Genomic DNA, 16,006 nt, shown 5'->3' with positions numbered 1-16,006 from the left:
TGGTTTGTGTGTGTTTCTCTTTGGTTTTAGTTCTTATATTTCGCAAACTGTTAGCTATTATAATCAATTTATAAAATTAAAATTAGACTAATGAATGCATTTTCGAAAACTCTGTGCATTTCATTTTTCAAAATGGGTGCATTTTCGGAAACTAGATGGATTTTCCAAAAACGGATGCATTTACTGAAATTTGATGCATTTTCAGAATGATGCAGTTTGGAATTTGATGAATTTTCAAAAATGAATGCATTTTCGGAAAAACTCGTCGGACAAGCTTTCCTCTTATTTTCCTTTTTAAATTTCTCATCTGCGTCTTATATTGCTAGTGAAGCAAAGACTTGTGTACAAACCAGAACATTATTTATTTATTCAGAACATAACACAAGACTTTCAGCACAGAAAACTAGAATTAGTATTTTTTAGCGCAAGGTCGCTCTGGTGGCTTTTCCAGAATCTGAATTAAGCTCCGGAGTTTCCATCCGTTCCCCGCTGGTGCTCTTCCCCGTCGTCATTCTCTTTCCGCTTGGACTTCCACAGCCACTTCCTGCAGTCCTTCTTCCAGACCGGAGCTATGTCGCTTTCGGGGTACGTCCGCCCCTGGTATTTCAGGACGTCCGGCCCGAACACGTAGAGCCGCATGCTGCTCTCTTCCCGCGTCCTGAATCGAACCCGGTGCCCCGGGAAGCCGGAGTAGGCGACGCACCCGCAGGGGCAAGGCCCCAGGCCTTCGGTCCGCTTGATGCACCACATCTTCCTCCGTCCGGGTACGTCCCTGGCGAGGAAGCAGCGCGAGTCGCAGGCGGAGAAGTCCTCGACGGTCGGTTCAGGGGCATCTTCCGAGTCGCCCCATCGCCGCGATCCGTCCGCGAGGGAGTTGTCGCCGCGCAGCGTCGCGGTGCTGGCAGTTTTCTTACTGCCGAACAGCTGGCACGAACTGGACGTGCTAGATGACGATTTGGAGCCGTGCACGGTCATCATGCTCCGCGTTGCCTGCACCGGGATCTCGTCGTCTGGTTCCCATATGACGGGGTCCGTGGACAAGTTCAGGACGGACGGAAGAAGGTCTGGTTCATTCGCGTTGCTGAGTATCTCTTCGGGCTGACTGCTTCTTCTGGAATCGACAAAAAAGCACGGTTTTCGCAAAGATAGCATAAACAGGGCAAGACAGTCACCAGGGTAGTTACTCACGGAATTCCTGGAATTCTATGTGAACTATTGGCTCCGGGAATTCTGTGTGAATTGTTCTCTGTATACGTGGAAAAATGGAACTTTCATTAACCAAATTCAATTTAATTGTTTTATATTTATAAATGCTCTGAGGCAGGTTTTTCACAGATTAGCTTTTATTTTTATAGGAAGGAAAAGAAATCTGCCTGGATTCTCACAATCAGTTTAGTTTGTTAGTACCCTTTGCTGAACAATCTATCTGATAAGACGGAAGATTATTACAAGCTAAGATATCTCGAATATGAGTATGTAAATTTGAGTTTGAAATTCTTATACAGTTCACAAATTCTCGTAGATTAGTATATACCGCACCACATGTGACTTGTGTTTGTAAGATGTATTTCGAATCTGATCATGTGAAATGTCAAATGCAAACTCCGTATCTGCAATCAAATGCAGTTTGCGAAGATCAATATAAACAAACTGTAAATATGCGATATAGCCCGAACAGATTTATTCAAATTTACAGGAGAAACTACTTACTGAAATCTCTTTCTGTAGCATTGTCGAAGTTCTTCGAGGTATTTTCTTTCGCGGAAACTGAAAACTTCACCATAGAATGCTGCAGAACAAGAAATAATCACTTTTTATGTAAGGAACTTGCATTTTCTGTAAAGCGACAACATTTTGCCGTTGATTCCATTATGTACCTGCAGATGGCGCGAGCGTCGAAAGTCACACGATCTCGAGAGTGTTTCCAAACGTACCTTTTTTTACGAGAATTTTTTTCTTCTTTTTTAAACTATGCTTACCTAACCTAACCTAACCTTGCCGGAAATGGTCCGTGGGGCTATCATGAATGGTTTTTGGGGCTGTCCATCAATGGTTTGTGATGACATAATGAACACGAAAGTAGGTATTTTTCGGTTAAGAAGATTGAAACACTGCATACCCACTCGAAATCGACAAAACACAAGCACGACGCGCAATGATCCATTACGAGTGCACGCCATATTGTCTGTTACCCAAGCGGAACAAGGAAGACAAATATTGACTCTTAATATGAAAAGTTGACACTATTTTATGGAAAAAGGCATAACTTCACCTTAAAGAATCTTCCGCGATGCAGAATAGGTAAGTATCAATGCTAAAATGAACGAAATAAACGAGTGAGAGGTGTTCGGGCTATATCGCATAATTACCAAACAAACTAACAAGCAAGCCTATTTTTCTTACGAATGTTAATTTCTGATACCAAAGGATATTGCACCAAACTAATGATTCGTAATTATGTATATGAATGCTAGGTTATGATATATGCAGATATTATACGAAAGTAGTGATTTATAATTGTGTGGTACTCATTTGCATCTATCTTCGCAGCGTGGCTTCAGGATTCATTTGAGATTATTGATTTCAACTTTTTCTATTATCTGATGAATGGGGGTCAAGCCGTTTCATGTTTGCCAGTTATTGAATTGAAATATATTTATTTAAGTGTTGTGAACAGATTTACACCATTATACAACACCGTGTGTTTAGCATATATGCATAAAACTATTTTACAGAGTAAGGTTGGATACATAAAAAAGGGTTGTACTAATGCAGGGTGTGTCATAAGTAATAGGGCAAACTGACACAGGTGAAAGTACACGATAATAGAAGCAAAAAAAGTCTCGGTAAACATGGGTCTGCAAACGAGCCGTTTTCGAGATAATCACGAATATGTGATTACAAGCCGCCACTGACTTCATTGTTTGTAAACGTCGTCCTAGTTGGTAAAATGCTAATAATGTGTGCGAATGTGTGGTTACAAGCCGTCATTGATTGCATTTTGTAAACACAGAGTGCTTTACTCCTTGCGCGGTCCGAGGTTTGCTCTTTGTTTACAAACAAAACATTTCCGAGAGGTGGCGTTGTAATCAAACAGAATGACGTTTACAAACACTGAAGTCAGTGGTGGCTTGTAATCACACATTCGTGATTATCTCGAAAACGGCTCGTTTGCAGACCCATGTTTACTGAGACTTTTTTGCTTCTATTATCGTGTACTTTCACCTGTGTCAGTTTGCGCTATTACTTTTGAGACACCCTGTATACATTCAATACATAAATCAGAAATTATGAAAAAGAAGCTAAATGAAAGATAAAATCTAATTGTTCTTAAAATAGCGTACATTATTGTCGAATTTCATTTTCATACATTGGGACATTTACCTGTACTAACGATACCAATTTGTCCATCAAAGTGTTGGATTTCAAGACTGCAATTGTAATTACATTATGTTGTCTTCTGGTGTTATAATGAGGCATATTCACACACAAATTTTCCAGATGTGTTTTACTATTTATTACACCTGCTAAGATATTTTCTATAAACTGATGACTGAATATATTTCTTCTACATTCAAGTTTGCATAATTTATGTTTTTTTAACTTAGATTACGGTATTCATAATAGACATGATACATTTTAAAATTATTATACATCTACAAGACGTGTATTGAACATTACATTATATTATATTATATACGATAGTGTTCAGGTTATGTTGAATCTGGTTTATGGTAGCACAAACTTGCAAGGAATATACGGTAGCTATGATTTTGAGACAGCGACGAAACATGTTCTAGCATTTCTAATATCCCCGCTCACGTTCAGAACTTGATATAGACATATTAAGCAATTCCAGAAAAATATCCACCTTAATGGTCTCAATTATAGTTATATCAGTGAAGAGCAATGTGTTGTATATTTATTGATTTGGTTTATTTTACTTCGCTTTCTGCCACTTTTGGCTAATTGCGAAGATGGGGATGAGTGATTATGTTGATGAATGGACACTCACAAACACCCATACCCATGTTGTATATTGCGAATATACAATACAAGTGTTTCAAAAACTCTAAAATTTGTCTGAAAAAATTACAAGTACTTTTCCACTAACTTTGATTCAGAAATCCTGATTCACATGTTGCTAACTATATCAGTCTGTTACGTTGAAATTTATTTTTGGCAGAATACATTTGAATAAATTTTGCTATGCAAGAAGAAAGACTACTGCTAGTAAATTTCCTGGGTTATGTTTTATCATTATGTATATCAGTCCGTTACCTCTGGGAGGGCCTCCACAAAGGCCTAATGGTAACGTCGTTCGCTTTGTAATCAAGAGGTTCCGGGTTCGATACCCAGTAGAGGCACATGGCACAGTGCTTCGGATCCCATTTTAAACCGTAGGTCCAGTCCCGATTAGCCTTCCTGTGCATAATTTGGACTTAAACAACAAATCAACTCTGTTACCTCTGGAATTGACCCAATATAATTTAATATTCTAAATGTGCTGTAAATGGCTTTTAGACTGTCGTAACCATAACGTAATTCGAAGTTAGAGGTTCTAGCTTCGAATCCTAGGTAATGCAAGGATGCGTCATTGTGCTTGACCCATGATCTATTTCTATTAATCACCCTTATCGTTGCGATTAACCTAGAGTTTACAGTAGTTCAACTGATTGTGGTTCCCACACTATCAAGCCTCGTAAAATTACCAAACTAGAAATAGACTATTTGCATGATAAACAGCGGCCATCATGAATTCTGTATATCGTGCCTTGATATGTTGATTACGTTCAAATAATAACTTTGGCGTGTGATAAATTTATCTGGTCCATATTTGCAACACTGCCAGTTCGACGTTGTTTTGAAGTTATAACTTTGTGCATAGGCGTACGCATGGGAGAGGGGGGAGGGACTTTGAACTTCAGTGTAGAGGGATATTATCATCGTTAATCAACAATATTATACTCTTTTAAAACAATATGAAGCTTTTTCAAGCCGATGAGTTCTAATCAACGAGGAATGGGGGGGATTACTTTTTATGTCATTGAAGTCTGTGACATGGTGAAGGTGCTTAATACTCTTGAACCAACTGAATGAACACTAACATTGTAGGATAGGATATTTTCGATATAGCGTGTATGCATAGTGAAAGCTTTAGATTTGGCTTTTCTTTACTTTGAGTAAATAGTGTTGTAAGTCCACTTTATGCACATAAGGGCTAATCGGGACTGGACCTACAGTTTAAAGTGCAATCCGAACAACGATGTGCCTCCACCGGGTATCGATCCCAGAACCCCTTGATTAGAAGGCGACGACGTTGCCTTTACGCCATCGAGGAGGCCCTTGTAGTAAATAGGAGTTGCATTTCCACATTAGAAGTGTAGCTTGCACATAATTATGCCTAGACTTACACTAAACTGTACACACACTGAGTTCCCACCAAATTGGTGTAACATTCATGCTTAGTGTGGTTTAACACCCAAATGCTACTAAATACCACATTAACACCAAAAAGGTATGCCCTGTTGTTTGTAAAACTGTGAAATGGAACTAGTTTCTTGATTCCCCCACTGAACTGCATCTGAAGGGTCTACTCGCATGTATTTACGGTTTCCTTCAGACTACTTCAGAAACATGTCTACCCTACTAACGGGAGGATAGTGTAACATGTATTGCAAGAAGATGTACCTACTGTCTTTTCGATGAGCCTCTTTCAATTTATTAAACATGGTGCTTGGAAACGTCATTCCTGCAAGCTCAATTCATAGTTTCTCATTGTTGACGCCTGTTTTGTTTGTTGTACGTTACAGATAACTGCCGTTAGTTTATATTAAGAAATAAATCAAACCGCAAAAAACTTAAATGGTGCTTAAATGATATTGGAGAACTGTAAGTGGTGTTTATCTCATCAATTTATTCCAGTTCTTCTCGTGATAAATCTTTTTATTTTGTAACAAAAAAATGAGCAGTATAATGGTAAGAAAAGAAGTAGATCAGGTCTAATAGCTATCTATCCAAGTTTAACATATACGTACTACTCCATATATACAATGTCATATTTCAATGTCACGACAGTTGTGTAAAGTGAATAACTGTGCCAAAAAATGAAGAAAAGATGAAGACATGAGGAAAGGCCGAAATAAGAAGACATGGCAGCAAATCTTGTCGAAATTCAATATGTAAAGAAATCCGCCAAAATTGGACATGAGGTGAGATGAGATGAAGAACTTTTATAGGTCCAGAGAAGTGATTTTTTCCTTAAAAGGAAGTCATTGCATCGGTGATGTGCATCTGTGCATAAACAACGGTTATGTGTCTACATTCTATTTGCATACAGTGTAGACTATTTAATACGTGCAGTCAATGTTAACTATGTAAATAATATGGCGACAAGCGCAAGCTTAACAACGGCGTTGTAGAAATGAAATAGAATTATACTGCGTTCAATTGTTGGACAAGTACTTTGTACTTTTGTTTCAATTACAGTTTTCTCCAAGTGTCAAAGAAATGCATAGACGGATCCAGAATTATTTTCTGGGAGGGGCACAGAAACTTCATAAGTCCAGAATAAATGCATGATAGGATGTAACATTAGAAATGTGATTATAATGTGCAGATTTTTCTACATAGTAAATGCAGTCACACTATGCTATATCAGGAGGGCATTTTTTTGGGGGGGGGGAGTTTTGCTTTTGGCCAACTTTGAGTTCAGATAAGCTAATTGAGACTAGACTTACATATTATAAGGCCCTCCTCATCTCATCCCCCTGTGCCATCGGGGAGAATGTGTACATACCTCCATTGGAAATCGAGCATGGGACATTTTGATTACAAGCCGACAGCCTTAGCCGTTTTTGTGAAGCACAGTACTTGTAAGATTATTAGGGGTATTCCACGCAAAGTGGTCCTATTTCATATAAATAATAAAATTAATTAATGTGGAAATTATTATTGTTTTTAATTGCATTTAGGTTTAGATGTTTGTGAATGCATATATATTGAGCATTTCACCAATGAAAGTTACTAACATCTGCAGCCTATATATAGGCTATAGGGGAGAGTCGTACAGTACCGGCCACCTTAAGCATATTGATTATAAGCGATTACGAGATAGTCGGATTGAACATAGTAATATGATACCTTAATGCATACTTTAAGGAACACGGGTTTCATTTCTCTGAAAAAACTAAAAGCTGAATTTTCAATGAGTGGAAAAATTGTCGTCCAGTATCGGCCAGTCAATATTTTAATGTTAACAGATGTGGAAATAAAGTCCGTTAAAGCAGAGTTCAAATCACATTTTTACAATAGTCACAAAAAAAACAAAATATTTTCTTGGTCTCCGCATTCAACACGTGCAAAACTCCACATTCGGTACACTGAACCCAATGTTCCTCAAATACAAATTATGCATTGTGCAGTTTCTACAGTTGTATTCTTTGTCTTCTTATTTACTGAGGGGCATAAACTTATTGTCCAAGTCTTTCATATACGAAAGTAATTGTTTTCCATTTCGTCATCAAACGTCTTCTTAAATCTGCCCATCTGAGGAGTCAGATCCACATCCATACCACGTTGAATATGCTCTCAATCTATCTCCTAGCGTGCTTCTTGGTAAACAATATATATTAGCTGCTTGTCTTGCTGTCATTTTGTTTGTCATTACTTCATTTACCGCCTCTTTCATGGCCTCTTCAGTCCATTCACCTTTTTTATTGCCCTTCTTGTCTGCCATCTTACTCTGAAAACAAAAGCAAGCAGGACTGCAGTAGGTGCGTACGAAATTCTGTGTGGCCGATACTGGACGACACTTCGCTGGCCGATACTGTATGATCATTAGGTGGTGACAAAAGTTCCGATTACACGTTGTTTACAATCAATTTGCTAAACTATTTACAGGTTTTCGTATCCTTATAGAATATCGATAAACTGAATCTGACAATAAAATGAAACACTCACTTCGAACATGAATACGAGGGCCCCAGAAATAACTTCTCTCACGCAGCCACTTGAATCTTCACAATAACACAGACACAGCTCTCACAATACTGCGTGAAAGCGGGTGACCCCGAACTATAGCGCACACGAATACATACCCTTCCCTCCTACTCCCGTGAACTACTGCTATGCAGCGTCAAATGTCCGAACTAGCAATTGGCCGGTACTGTAGGACGGCCGGTACTGTACGACTTTCCCCTATATATGCTTCACAGACAAATGAAGTCCAAATTTGCTACATTTTGAAAGGGTGACACACGTAACGCACTTTTGTTAATGCTTTTCATGCATAAGATTTTTTAAATTTGTTAGGAGACACCACACAGTACTTTATTTATAATTCTATGAAATCAGTTCATTATGAATATTTTAATCGACTCTCATGTCTAGAACCTTAAATTTTGTGTGTGAAAGAATTGGGGACCTATGAATGAGATGCGTAACCCAGTCGTAGAAATCCTACAACAACGGAAACAGGAAGAAATCGGGCCAAGTCCGAAAAAAAGGATGGATGATGGCGCTACAGATCACCACTGTTGTTAATCACTATTCTTCTAGGTGAGAAATTGATGTTAGTTAATGATTTGTAAACGATGTATGGTTTTGTGATTCACTTCGTGTCTCAGTGTGAATTTCTTTTTTGTATCGTTTCAGAGCAACGCTATCACAATCGAGGAGTTCCATCATTCGCTACAAGATGTCACTAACTTCCCGTTGCGTCCGTTCGTCCTTCCCTTCCTTCGAGCTAACCTACCGCTGCTTCAACGAGAGCTTAGTAACTTCGCAAGGCTCGCCAAGCAGGTTAGTATACTGTGCACTGTTACCAGCAACAAGGGAATTTTATGTTCACCCGATCCACCACTATGACTCGATCCTTTTATCAAAACATTCCAGCATCGTCAGTTTTTACTTTTTTAACAAAGTAATGCGTTACTTTCTGTGAAAAGTAACTTGCCCATATTTCATTTTTTGGTAACGATATCGACTAGACAGTTCTGCAAGCGATGCCTGAAAACTTATATTATACCCACTACCGCTTAACCTACTTATACGTTTTGTATGTGAATGCGAAATATTAAATCTCCTTATTTTATGCTTATGCAAGCAGGTTAACACAGATTTGGTTTGGGGTACTACTTGTCGTTTCGTTTTTGTTACGTGATTTAGGAAGGAGCTTGAGTTTTGCGTATATGTACTGTGGCCCCAGAGAAGGCATAAAATCAAATTTACAGAAATCGCTTCCAAAACTGCCTAGTAGATAACTTCACCTCGGAATTCTTTGAATTTGCATTATTAATTAGAACATTGGAATAAAGATGTCGCACAAAGACGTCATCAAGATCAATCGAAACCTTATGTTGCATGACAAATTAGAAATAATTATTTCTTTTCCCTTCTCTCGCTAAAATTCCAAGCCCTGCAGTTCCTTCCCTTAAATCTCAAGACAGTCGTAAAGGACAGCAGTAAAAGACATCGGAATGTTGACGACTTATTGCAAAACTTCCAAGTCTTGTCCGTTTTCGCTGATTAACGACGAGGCGTAGCCGACGTTTAATAAAGAAATTAACATTTGGGACGCTGCCTCCCCTTCCCTACTTTCCCCCACCCTCTTTCTCTGCTGCAACCTGTCTTACGGAGCAGACTGTTTCAAGTCTGGGACGGAGGGCAATCGTAAATTATTCGGCAGGTGTTCACAGCGTGAGAGGGCACAAGGGGGAAGTTAAAAAAAAAAGGGGGAGAATCTGCACAAGGGAAATCTCACAATTCAATCAGATCCAATTGTTTTGGTTTCGACTCGCAACCACGAAAAGTCTTGTGCAGTAAGTTTTCGAAGCCATTTCGTTGACTTTTCTTGACTGCAAATGCAAGTCGTACAGAACACAAACCAACACGGATGCTTTGCAGGCACGGTTCTATAAATTGGCTATATTTAGGGAGGGGGTCCGAACCAAGTATCTGAGAAATAATACAAATGTTTAAATTAATACGTTAGTGTAATTTATAGGCCCATTCATAATATGTAAATCCATTAATAATTTGTCTACAGAGAGAAAGTAACCTGACCTTGCCCCCCCCCCCCTTTCCAGTTTTTGGCAACCAATCGCCGCTACTGACATCACGTATTGATTATGTAGCTTACGTGTAGTTAAGATCGCCAAAACTTGCATAAAAATAACTGTCCTGTCAAGGAAATAAATGTAAAAATGAAGAATTTAATATTTATTGAATAACAAAAAAAAGGATTTGGAGAAAAGTAATATTTTATGCGTAAATAGTAGTGTGCATAAATCTTCTTTGGTACTGCCATTCAAGCCCTATCATCCGAATATAATCCTTGGCATTCAATAAATTTGGCGGAAATAATTACCTTCGATTATACAACAAATGCTAAACAGGTATATTTTTTATTACTTAATTTATCTTTCGGGGGACCCAGACCCCCTGAATCCCCCTAAATACGTCCTTGGTGGTTTGATAAGTAAATATAGCGATCACTGTAAGCAGCCGCATCTAGAAGGGAAATTCTTAAGGAAAATGATTATAAAGCATATAGCAGGTAATGCATTAATATACTAAACCAGTGTCCTAGAGGTGCAAGGAATGAAAATAGGAAGCAAGTTCCCAAGAAGATGGTACTTTGGAGAAAATATACAAAATTCGAAAACTCCATGACAACAGTAAACAATGTGTTACCATTAGCCTTTTCGTTGCAATAATGTTAAACGTTATATAATGAGAAGGTATTGATAGTTCCTGGGCCATATTAAATATTTTAATTATAGTCAATTTCGAGGAATAAATTACGTAACAAAACAAAGGGAAGATGTTTCACACTTCAAAGAACAGAATATAATGGTTTCTTATACAGTGTGGTCCATATTGATGGAACACATTTCTAGGAATGGAACAAGCATATTTATCAAGCGCTCTGTGTAACACACAACCAAGATACAGGAGTTTACAGCACTGTTAATCGTTTGAATGTAACATCCCATAGATGAAAACCAACTTGAGAACATCCTTGGGCTCTCGAAGTAATGCAGCAAATAGGCCGGAATGGCCTCCATATGTTTCCCTTGAGTTCAGCAGTTGTTTTGCGTTTTGTGGGCTACACTTTCTTTTAGGTAACCCTACAGGCACTACTCCTGTGGGGTTACATCTGGCAATGTGGATGGCCAATTGATATTGCTCAATCTGGAAATGAGGCGAGGCAACCATCAAAATGGTATCGAAGGGTTCCCATTGGTTCTAATCTTCGCCAGACGTTAAATGTTCTCAGAACAAGACATTCAATATCGCCCAGTTGAAGGTTTCTTGGCATTATCTGTTTCGAGTATGTTTTTCATAACACGCAGGATTGCTTTCTGAGATGGTTATTCACGCTTCTTGAAATGTTTTCTGAATCTCCTTTGTGATGTAATGGGAAAACTTCTACTAGTGAGGAATGCTTCCACATCATGAGCAATTTCAACGGGAGTAGACAGCACCATAGTTCATTAGAACAATGAAATGAAAATTGAATTAACATAAACTCCCAAGTTCAGGCTTCCAAATACAATGCATTTGAAAAATGTTAGAATATTCCTACTGTCTGAAATACTGTCATTCAAAACAAGTATATTTTCATTACTTAATTTCAGATCTTGCCTACATCTTTCGGGGGACCCGGACCCCTAAATCCCCTTAAATACGCCCTTGGTTTGTCGAAATCTTACACCCTCGATTTCGCAGGTCAATTTATTTATTTATTTCTCAAAGATCCTTAACAGAATATAATGTTCCAATAATAAAGGATCATATTAAAAATATTTATAATAAAGAATAAATATACATTTTAAAAATTACAGAACTACAGAATTACAAAAATACAAAATACAAAAAAAAGATACAGAAAATAGAGAATAGAAAAGGCAGTAGGTGTGTTATACAAAGTTACAGAACAAAATACAAACACAATATAGTACAATCACAACAGAGTATCGCTAAATACTTTCAAATACAAACATATAATACATCGCACAATAGTCGATGAACACTAATATTAATTTCACATATTGTACAAAAATCCATATGAGAGTAAATGAAGCAAGACTTTAAATACATAGTATCGATAAAAATAATATAATACAAACACAGCTTCACTAAACACTGAATAATTTTAATACAATCAAATTTAAATGTTAGCCAATGACAATATATTTCTTTTTATTGTTGAACTATATGTTACAAAAGGAAGCGCGAAGTCTACTTTAATTCCCATTTGAACAAGTTTGTTATAATTTGTGCATAGTCTGATAAGAACTGAAGATTTATGTGTATTATTTTTCGATTTATCAATAAAAAAGTAAGCAGACACCTAAAATTTACTGGCTTAACACTAAGTTTAAAATATTGCAACACTTCAGGCGAATCTATTAAGTAATTCATAATCTTATAAAGTGTAAAATATCGAGTTATTAATCTTCTAGATTTCAAAGGTGGCACCTCAAAATCTAAAAGTAAAAAATTATAAGAAATTCTATTTAATACTGCTGAACGATTATACTTCTTAAAATACAAATATCGTAAAAATTTAAACTGAATTCGTTCAATATTATCTGAATGTACTTGATAAAATGGATCCCAAATTTCACTTGAGTATTCAAGCCTTGAACGAACGATTGAATTATATAGGTTCATTAAAACCTGCGTATTCTAAAAATCTTTAGTTGACCTAATTATAAATCCAAGACGTTTATATAAATCCGAGCAGATATAAGAATAATGATGTTTATAATTTAAATTCTAATCCAATATTAATCCTAAATCATTGATTACATCTACGCGTGTAAGTACACTTCCATTAAGAATATAATTTGGAAGTACGGCCCCCAATACTATTTTTCGCACTAAAACATTTAGGTACCAAAGAAATAAGGCTGAATTAAACCTCAAAAGGTAACTTACCTCTTTATCCCAAATGCAGGCTGAATTGCGAGCCGAAGTTAATTTGAAAGTCCAAAAGTGAAGTCAGTTATATATGTCAAAAGTCTTTGTTGTCCTTTTCCACAGAATACTACCCTCCCCTGTTCGTACCATCATACAAAGAAGAAGTTGCAAATTATCCCATCCTACAAGTCATTTCTGGCCCGCAGTTGCGAAGAGAAATGTATGTGCACGATGTTCCACAAGATAACGTATTTACACACGCTGAGGATACCGTTCAACAATATGTTGAATGATTGTCTCAAATCTCCAACCAGCCAATACGTCATACAAAGAACACATCGCAAATTATCCCATTGCACAAGTCAATCATAACAAGAAAATGTGTAGACGTTCGCCTGTGACGTGAATCCATTATGTTAAGCCTGAAAGCCATATAGACACTACGTAACGTACGGAACTTCAATATAAAAAAAACGTACGTTTCGTAGCCGTAGATGTAAAAAAAAATAACTTCCGCGCTATTTAGAAACACCCTTTGTTACAAGAAACTTATTTATTTGACGAAAATATTTTAAATGTTTGCGAAATCGAGGGTGTAAGATATCGGCACGGAGCCGGGAGGGCTACGTATGCTTTGTATGATGTGTAAATGCGGGTACAATTATTGTTGGGACAGTAGTTTTATTTTCAAGTTTCCTTGTTCCGACAGAAGTTTCCCTTCATGTGGCAACACTGACCGCACATACCATAATACGCAAGTTTGCATTTATTTCTTATGGCCCGTTTACACTCAGATGCATGTCGCGTGTCATTTCGATGTGACATTACTCTTTACACATTCGACACTAGCGCCATTCCTTCAAGGTTAGAGGTTCTTTCCGTAAGGGGCGCGCGGAAGCGGAAGCTTCTTTGCGTAAGAAGCTGGCAACACTGGAGTTCACTTGTCCACTGCAGGCCAAGGGAAGTTCTTTATTGAGAGCGCTTAGACCTTTTCTCATTTCTACTTTATTATTTCCCTCGCCCAAAACAAGGAGAAGGGGAGGAGAACGCGCTTCTTGAATACTGGATTTTTCAATAACATCTGGCAAAGGCTACAGGAGAGCAACACGAGTTCCTTTTTGTGTTTTCTTCTTGTTTCCCCTCCGATGCGTGGTGCACCTAACGTAAGAAAGGGGGAGGGTAAGGATTCCTGTAATTTGACCCCTCCCCTTGCGTTAAAAAGTTATCAAAACGTAGCTCGCTAGTGTTTTTGTTATTTCAAGCAGAGTGGAAGCGGAACTTCTTGCACTGGACGGAAAAGCCTGCAAGAGCAACAAATTAGTCAGTTAAGAATGACTTACCAAAGAGCAGTTTTTTCTATGTTGCTCTTTCGTTTTTCATTCCAGTTTTCTTTAGTTTTGCTTAATCCTTTCTCTGTTTTTGCTTCGTTCTGATGTTGACGGAAATCTTTCCTTCTCTCTCTCTGTTGCCTCACATCTTGTTTCTGAAATTTGCTCATCTTCTTCTTTCATTTCCTTTTCAAATTCGTTTCACCCCCTGCTTTTCTCGCTGTTTATTTTTCTTTCCTGCTTCCCCACCCCCATCCACTCGTCACCTCGTTTTCCGGAAGTTTCAATTTAATGTAGAATCACGTTTCCATCATTCTTACCGGAGGGGTGATGCTGGAAAAACAGGCTGAAGAAAGCTTCGAGAAGTCTCCCACCTACATGGACCCCTTCTCCACCCCCCGCACCGGAACCAGGCATTCCGCAGCCACGTTTAATTAGTGACAATTTGCATCCACTCCACGGACGGGGCACAGATTTTCGAAATGGAAGTTGCTTCTCCCTTTTATCACCCCTTCCCCCTTCTGGTCGATCTCTCTTCATCTTCTTTCTCTCGCTTGCTGCATATTTTAATTTTTCTTTTAAAAGCTTTTAGCCCCCGAACACCTTTCCCCCTTCGCCACCAATACATTGCAAGTCTTAAGTAGACGTTGCATATTCACAGTTGGTCTTTTGGACGCATTCTGCGAAGCTGTTTCGAGTGGTGGGAAAACGATCCGCTCCCCTTAAGGAAACTGTTCTTAACAAACCCATTCGCTAAAACGATTCTTATTTCTTCGCACAAGTGATTTCTTAGATTGAGTCTTTTTCTTGGTTCGAACACATGAGTTATTCGATGGACTGGTTATCTGGAAGATTTATGACCCTTCAAAACAATTATTATTTCACATCAGTGATTCGCAGTTCTTTGATGCGTCACTCAACAGAATTGTTATGTGGCGAATAATGACTCTACAAGACAAATGATTCATTCAAAAGAATCGTTCTGTGGCGAAGCATAATCGTTTAAGGCAAATGATTCATTCAAATGAATCGTTGTTTAGTGATTCATGACTCAGTTAAAGTAAGTTGCGTGGCGATTTCTTAAGATTTATGATTAAATTACATGCTCATCTTCGGTCAGTGATTTGTTCAACTGGCACATTCATAATAGGGAACCGGGGGCTAGTTGCAACATTTTTAAAATTTTCAACTTCAAAAAATTGTATAATTTTTGCTTTTCAACATACGTCTACGAAACTTTGTAGTTGAAAAACTCAATATGCTGGCCAAGGCAGACATTTATTTTATTATAAAACATAAACTAAACGTAACGTTTCAACCTTCTAGGAAAGTCTTCTTCAGACTCTGTACCAAATACGAATGAAATAAGGTACAAAACAGGACAATATGTATACACAAAAATACTCTCCTCCAGACTATTAGAAAGTAGTTCTGGAACATTCTAGCAGGTGGCTTTCCCTTGTCAACTGTACTTTCACCTGAAAGAGAATGTGGTTGGACTCTATCTCACGCTCTATTTCCTTCATTCTTCTTCCTTCTTCTCTCCTCTTTCTCTCTTGTCCTTTCCACTCTTTCTAACACCTTCTTCCATTCTTTGTTTATCATCAGTTCCCTATTCCAGTTCATTGTGTGCAAGGAAATAAGAGAAGAAAGGTGAAGAAGACACAATGAACTGGAATGGGGAACTGATGATAAACAAAGAATGGAAGAAGGTGTTAGAAAGAGTGGAAAGGACAAGAGAGAAAGAG

The 16,006-nt window shown here is 38.0% G+C and overlaps 2 protein-coding genes across 5 annotated transcripts in view; one reads left to right on the top strand and one right to left on the bottom strand.

Moving 5' to 3' along the window:
* Positions 1-16,006, top strand: part of LOC145980092 (protein CBFA2T1-like) — a 509,444-nt gene that overhangs the window by 450,904 nt on the left and 42,534 nt on the right. For all 4 annotated transcript variants that reach the window (XR_014440826.1, XR_014440825.1, XM_083113092.1 and 1 more), the window contains exon 4: positions 8,656-8,802. Coding sequence is in view for 2 of the 4 variants with exons in the window: in XM_083113092.1 (XP_082969218.1) it covers positions 8,656-8,802 (147 nt within the window). In the remaining 2 variants the exon portion in view is untranslated. The remainder of the gene's footprint in view (positions 1-8,655; positions 8,803-16,006) is intronic.
* Positions 389-5,740, bottom strand: LOC145980093 (uncharacterized). The gene is made up of 2 exons (XM_083113093.1): positions 5,692-5,740; positions 389-1,111 (listed from the first exon to the last, which is right to left on the bottom strand). Exons 1-2 carry the CDS (start codon positions 5,730-5,732, stop codon positions 460-462), a joined length of 693 nt encoding a protein of 230 aa, XP_082969219.1. The 5' UTR covers positions 5,733-5,740; the 3' UTR covers positions 389-459.

This window comes from Lepisma saccharinum, chromosome 27 (genome assembly GCF_977018435.1).
Source record: "Lepisma saccharinum chromosome 27, izLepSacc3.1, whole genome shotgun sequence".
Classification (NCBI taxonomy): domain Eukaryota; kingdom Metazoa; phylum Arthropoda; class Insecta; order Zygentoma; family Lepismatidae; genus Lepisma; species Lepisma saccharinum.
The sequence above is the reverse complement of the archived record's forward strand: the minus strand, read 5'-3'. Positions and strand labels throughout refer to the sequence as shown.